General features: G+C 52.7%; 1 protein-coding gene across 1 annotated transcript in view; it reads left to right on the top strand.

Moving 5' to 3' along the window:
* cwf19l2 (CWF19 like cell cycle control factor 2) overlaps window positions 1-7500 on the top strand; it is a 22952-nt gene that overhangs the window by 9362 nt on the left and 6090 nt on the right. Inside the window, exons 8-12 of the mRNA XM_076976341.1 lie at window positions 1-384; window positions 4020-4137; window positions 4283-4369; window positions 5176-5304; window positions 7072-7209. The exon at window positions 1-384 is cut by the window's left edge and continues 317 nt beyond it. Coding sequence (XP_076832456.1) covers window positions 1-384; window positions 4020-4137; window positions 4283-4369; window positions 5176-5304; window positions 7072-7209 — 856 coding nt within the window. The remainder of the gene's footprint in view (window positions 385-4019; window positions 4138-4282; window positions 4370-5175; window positions 5305-7071; window positions 7210-7500) is intronic.

The raw sequence follows: 7500 nt of genomic DNA, 5'->3' as shown, positions 1-7500 counted from the left end.
TGAGCCCCAGGCACGTGAGACCCAGGCACGTGAGCCCCAGGCACGTGAGACCCAGGCACGTGAGACCCAGACGCGGAGGGAGCACCCCAAAAGGGACGAGGCACGAGATCTTACCCCCCTCAAAGGGCGATTCCTCAGGCCCTCTGACGCTGACGACGACCTTGGCCCTAGAGCCGGCTGGAGGAAGCCAGGAGCGCCGTCGTCCAATCGGAGCACGAATCGGTTCGTGAAACCTGGAGACGATGAAGGCGATGCTTTGGCGTGGAGGAAGAGTAGCTCCGGGAGAGGACTGGAGAGGGAGGAGGAGAGGGAGAAGAGGAAGGAGACGCCAGAGCAGCCTGCATCCACACCGCAGGAGAGCGCCGCCCCGGTGGACAAGAGCAGGTGAGGGAACGTGCACCTTCCTCTCACACACACGTTCCTCACACACACACGTACCTCTCACACACACGTACCTCTCACACACACGTTCCTCACACACACACATTCCTGTCACACACACGTACCTCTCACACACACGTACCTCTCACACACACACGTACCTCTCACACACACGTACCTCTCACACACACGTTCCTCTCACACACACGTTCCTCTCACACACACGTACCTCTCACACACACGTTCCTCTCACACACACGTTCCTCTCACACACACGTTCCTCTCACACACACGTTCCTCTCACACACACGTTCCTGTCACACACACACTCCTCTCACACACACGTACCTCTCACACACACGTACCTCTCACACACACGTACCTCTCACACACACATTCCTCTCACACACACGTACCTCTCACACACACGTACCTCTCACACACACATTCCTCTCACACACACATTCCTCTCACACACACATTCCTCTCACACACACACTCCTCTCACACACACACGTTCCTCTCACACACACATTCCTGTCACACACACACACTCCTCTCACACACACACTCCTCTCACACACACATTCCTCTCACACACACACTCCTCTCACACACACACGTTCCTCTCACACACACATTCCTGTCACACACACATTCCTGTCACACACACACTCCTCTCACACACACACGTTCCTCTCACACACACGTACCTCTCACACACACATACCTCTCACACACACATTCCTCTCACACACACGTACCTCTCACACACACGTACCTCTCACACACACGTACCTCTCACACACACCTTCCTCTCACACACACGTTCCTCTCACACACACGTTCCTCTCACACACACGTTCCTCTCACACACACATTCCTGTCACACACACACTCCTCTCACACACACACTCCTCTCACACACACGTACCTCTCACACACACGTACCTCTCACACACACGTACCTCTCACACACACGTTCCTCTCACACACACACTCCTCTCACACACACGTACCTCTCACACACACGTACCTCTCACACACATTCCTCTCACACACACATTCCTCTCACACACACGTACCTCTCACACACACGTACCTCTCACACACACGTACCTCTCACACACACGTACCTCTCACACACACGTACCTCTCACACACACGTACCTCTCACACACACATTCCTCTCACACACACGTACCTCTCACACACACGTACCTCTCACACACACGTACCTCTCACACACACGTACCTCTCACACACACCTTCCTCTCACACACACCTTCCTCTCACACACACCTTCCTCTCACACACACGTACCTCTCACACACACGTACCTCTCACACACACGTACCTCTCACACACACGTACCTCTCACACACACGTACCTCTCACACACACGTACCTCTCACACACACGTACCTCTCACACACACGTACCTCTCACACACACATTCCTCTCACACACACACTCCTCTCACACACACACGTTCCTCTCACACACACATTCCTGTCACACACACACACACTCCTCTCACACACACATTCCTGTCACACACACACTCCTCTCACACACACACGTTCCTCTCACACACACGTTCCTCTCACACACACATTCCTGTCACACACACACTCCTCTCACACACACACGTTCCTCTCACACACACACGTTCCTCTCACACACACACGTTCCTCTCACACACACACGTTCCTCTCACACACACGTTCCTCTCACACACACGTACCTCTCACACACACGTACCTCTCACACACACCTTCCTCTCACACACACATTCCTCTCACACACACGTACCTCTCACACACACGTACCTCTCACACACACGTACCTCTCACACACACACATTCCTCTCACACACACACACGTTCCTCTCACACACACACACGTTCCTCTCACACACACACGTACCTCTCACACACACGTACCTCTCACACACACGTACCTCTCACACACACGTACCTCTCACACACACGTACCTCTCACACACACACATTCCTCTCACACACACACATTCCTGTCACACACACACATTCCTGTCACACACACACGTTCTTCTCACCCACGTTCTTCTCACACACACACGTTCCTCTCACACACACACGTTCCTCTCACACACACGTACGTTCCTCTCACACACACGTACGTTCCTCTCACACACACGTACGTTCCTCTCACACACACGTACGTTCCTCTCACACACATTCCGCATCTTCAGCTGTGGTTAAAATTTTATAGTTTTGTAGTAGAATTTTACAGATGAATGTTGGGATAAAAATGTTTATATTTATTGAATGCGGGGGGGTGGGGGGGGGGGGGGGGGTGGGTTTGCGCGCGCTGGACGTTTGCGCATTATCCTTCTGGACTGGACAGTACCAGGACCACTCGGGTGTCTGGAGCAAGTAAAATACAAAAACAAACAAAAGTACTTCAGGATAGCAGCATTAGAAATGATTTGGCCAATGAGTGCCACTGATGTTGAGGGGTGGGACGGAGACAGAGTGTGTGTCCGTGTCACACACACTGCTGTTCCAGCCCTCTTGCTGAAGAAGCAAAAACGTTCACAAAGCCAGAACCGAGTCAAGCCCTCGCCCACAGGACATGTTGGCCGCTTACTTTGACACGGACCACATCCACCTTGAACTTCTTCTCTCACTCTCAGCGGCTCCCGCTGTCTCTGCTGCTGTTTTAGGGATGTGTGTGTGTGTGTGTGTGTGTGTGTGTGTGTGTGTGTGTGTGTGTGTGTGTGTGTGTGTGTGTGTGTGAGAGAGAGAGAGAGAGAGAGAGAGAGAGAGAGAGAGAGAGAGAGAACAAGCCAGACAGAGCCAGACTCAGGGGGAGGAACACAGAAAGAGTACAAGCAAGTCTGAGTCGACTCTGGGACCCATCTGTGTGAGATTAGTGTGTGTGTGTGCGCCTTGCTGTGGCTCGGTATGCCTAAATTTAGGCACACACACACACACACACACACACAGCCAGCTCCAGTTCTGTGGGAGGTAGTGCAGTGTTGTGAGCTGTGGGCCAGAACTGTTAGCTGAACTGAAGAGAGTCTCACTGCAGACAGCAGGGGGTGATGAGTCTCACAGCAAACGCGCACACATTTCCATAAAGCAGCCATTAAACACGCTTTGTCCCAGTAAAACAGACCAAATAAAGGCACTCGCGTCCCAGCTGTATGCGTGAAGTGAGATCACACCTGCTGTTCGTCTACGTTTGCGTTCGGGGTCCAGGAATACTGCCCCCTGATACAAGCAGCAAACGTAATATCAAATGAACATCGAATATAAAACACGCCGTTGTGTCAACCAAGCTCCTCGTCCGATGGAGTGTGAGTTTAGCTAAAGATCCCTCCTTCACCGTAATAAGCCGCAGGGCAGAATTTAGCGGTTTTCTTGATGTGAGCAGGGTGGTGCTCTGTGCCCATTCCCCCCCCCCCCCCCCTTGCAGTTAGACCACCGCCCGTCTGCTTCAGCGCCGTGTCGTTTTTGTTCGGAGGGGGGTGACAACCTGCCTGGTGTTGGGGGGTTTCACAGTCAAGCAGTTCTTGAGCTCGGCGAGCTGCTGGGCTGGATTTAGCTGGTAATTTAGATATGATGTATTTTGTATGCTTACTGTCCCAGTTCAGAGAGCGAGGAAGATGATGATGGTGAAGAAGAAGCGGTGGTGCCGCTCCTGACGGACGAGGAAATGAACAAACTCGGGGCCAAACTGGTCAAGGCTGAGCTTATGGGAAATACGGTGAGATCATCAAAAAGCGCCATTGTGTCTTAAGACACCCCCCCCCCCCCAATTAGACGGATCAACAGAAACCTGAGCTAACCTGAGCTCTGTGTGTGTGTGTGTGTGTGTGTGTGTGTGTGTGCTTCTCTGCGTGTGAGAGCAGGCCTTGGCGACCTCTCTGAAGGCTCAGCTGGAAGGTGCACGGAAGATGAGGGAGCTTCAGAGACCAGCGGCCCAACCTGCCTCACAGGTGAGAGTGCCACAGCACCCTGGTGGGACTACATCTCCCATGAGCACTTGCAACACAGCTGCCCAAGCTTCATTAATGGTGGCATCCGATTGCTCAAAACCTCACACAAGATGGGACGAGGCAGTAAAATGTCGGCTCATTATGTGACTGAAGTTTTTTGAGTGGTTTAACATTATCTCCATTATTTTTGTTATTTCCATATGTGCTTGTCCGCGTGGCCTTGTTAGTGCCACGATCATCTGTGTGATCTAGGATGCTGTGTAACCATAGCAATATCTCAAATCTTCAAATGGGAGGACTACAGACACACACACACACACACACAGCATGGCAGGAAAGACCAATAAACATGCACACACAGGTCCTGAAACTGAACAAAACACACACACACACGTCCTGGAGCAGAATAGATCCTTGTTTTGATGACCTGCACTCAACATGATCTTCATCTTCAAACAAAACAACAACAACTCTGCTGTGGTTCATTTTGAGGAACTAATTAGTAGATTTTTTTCTGTGGCCTCCAATGTTGTATGTGATTGACGAGAAGGCCCCCCCCCCCTCCATGTAGAGAGAACAAAGCTGTGCCCACGTTTAACTGCTGTGGCTAGGAGGCATGGTGATGTGTTTCCGGAAGGTTCCAGAGGGGTGGGATCACTGTTGAGCGGTGTGGCCCAGGCCTGTTGTAAGGCAGCAGCTGGCGCTAGACATTTTGTGCCCGCTCCAAGGTGCTGACCGGCCTGAACCAGGCGGGCAGCTCAGGTGACCAGACTGGGCCAGACTGGGAACCACTCCTCTGTTTTCAGGTGCCGGCGAAGACGCAGGAGGAGCAGGAAGTGGTTTTGTTCAGAACCGACCAATCGGGAAGAGCATGGCCGGTTAGTGGCCCCTCCCAACACCTGGAGCCAGGAGGAGGGAGGAGGAAGAGGAAAGCGGTGAGAGAGACACGCAGACACGCGTGTGCACACATGCAGACACGCAGACACGCGTGTGACACATGCAGACACGCGCGTGTGACACATGCAGACACGCGCGTGTGACACATGCAGACACGCGCGTGTGACACATGCAGACACGCGCGTGTGACACATGCAGACACGCGTGTGACACATGCAGACACGCGTGTGACACATGCAGACACGCGTGTGACACATGCAGACACGCAGACACACGTGTGACACATGCAGACACGCGCGTGTGACACATGCAGACACGCGCGTGTGACACATGCAGACACGCGCGTGTGACACATGCAGACACGCGCGTGTGACACATGCAGACACGCGCGTGTGACACATGCAGACGCGCGTGTGACACATGCAGACACGCGTGTGACACATGCAGACACGCGTGTGACACATGCAGACACGCGCGATGCACACATGCAGACACGCGCGTGACACATGCAGACACGCGCGTGACACATGCAGACACGCGCGTGACACATGCAGACACGCGCGTGACACATGCAGACACGCGCGTGACACATGCAGACATGCGCGTGACACATGCAGACACGCCTTTCCATAGACATTTTGGTGGCAGAGTGTGTGTACATACTGAGACACACTTGAGTACTAAAGGCAGAGAGAATGTGTGTGTATATACCATAAGCTGTGTGTGTGTACTAAAGGCAGAGAGTTTATGTTCCAGTCAACATTTATCAATGATGTTGCTCCGAGAACTAAATTTGTGTCAATTTTGCCATCTGCTTTATGTTGACTACCCCTTGTGTCTCTGTCTGTCATCTCCCTCTCTCCCCTGTCTCTGTCTCTGTCATCTCCCTCTCTCCCCTGTCTCTGTCTCTGTCATCTCCCTCTCTCCCCTGTCTCTGTCTCTGTCATCTCCCTCTCTCCCCTGTCTCTGTCTCTGTCATCTCCCTCTCTCCCCTGTCTCTGTCTCTCCGTCATCTCCCTCTCTCCCCTGTCTCTGTCTCTCCGTCATCTCCCCCTCTCCCCTGTCTCTGTCTCTCCGTCATCTCCCTCTCTCCCCTGTCTCTGTCTCTCCGTCATCTCCCTCTCTCCCCTGTCTCTGTCTCTCCGTCATCTCCCTCTCTCCCCTGTCTCTGTCTCTGTCATCTCCCTCTCTCCCCTGTCTCTGTCTCTGTCATCTCCCTCTCTCCCCTGTCTCTGTCTCTGTCATCTCCCTCTCTCCCCTGTCTCTGTCTCTGTCATCTCCCTCTCTCCCCTGTCTCTGTCTCTGTCATCTCCCTCTCTCCCCTGTCTCTGTCTCTCCGTCATCTCCCTCTCTCCCCTGTCTCTGTCTCTCCGTCATCTCCCTCTCTCCCCTGTCTCTGTCTCTCCGTCATCTCCCTCTCTCCCCTGTCTCTGTCTCTCCGTCATCTCCCTCTCTCCCCTGTCTCTGTCTCTCCGTCATCTCCCTCTCTCCCCTGTCTCTGTCTCTCCGTTATCTCCCTCTCTCCCCGTCTCTGTCTCTCCGTCATCTCCCTCTCTCCCCTGTCTCTGTCTCTCCGTCATCTCCCTCTCTCCCCGTCTCTGTCTCTCTTTCTGTTGGTTTGTATTTTTGTCTCTCTGTCTTCCACCTGGAATAAGTGATTAGTGAAGAGCATCTTCTCAAGCATCAGTTATTTTGTTAAGTGTGTGTCTGCCTGCCTGTCTGTCTGCCTGCCTGTCTGTCTGCATTTGTATATATTCGCTGAACAGATCTATGTTCGTGCGTGTGTGTGTTGCATGTGTGCACAGATCGAGACCCACGTGGCTGGCGAGCGGGTGCGGTACTTTGATGATGATGATGGTATGGACTTGAGGGAGATGGTTCGTCGGGAGAAGATGAGCACAGCAGAAGACCAGAACGCCCTCTATTCACGCATGGCTGCCAGGGTGAGTTTACTGCGCCAATCTGGCAACCCATTTGATTTTTCCAGCATTTTCTCTGTTCTTCACGCCTGGCTACAGTGCTGACCCTGATCTGGCAACCCAAACACATAGTAACTGCTATTTGGAAACCCACCCATGTAGTCCCGTAGATATTTTAACCTTAGCATGTGGTGAAGAGGAGGAGAAATGTGTTGGGGGGTGCGGATTTTGTTTTTAGAGAGCCATGATCTAAATCTGTGTGTGTCAGTAAGAAGTTACTGGGATTCGTGTCAATCGGTGGTGCTGTGTGTGTGT

Source organism: Brachyhypopomus gauderio, chromosome 16 (assembly GCF_052324685.1).
Source record: "Brachyhypopomus gauderio isolate BG-103 chromosome 16, BGAUD_0.2, whole genome shotgun sequence".
NCBI classification, from domain to species: domain Eukaryota; kingdom Metazoa; phylum Chordata; class Actinopteri; order Gymnotiformes; family Hypopomidae; genus Brachyhypopomus; species Brachyhypopomus gauderio.
Note: the sequence above shows the minus strand (reverse complement) of the source record. Positions and strands in the feature narration are given on the sequence as shown.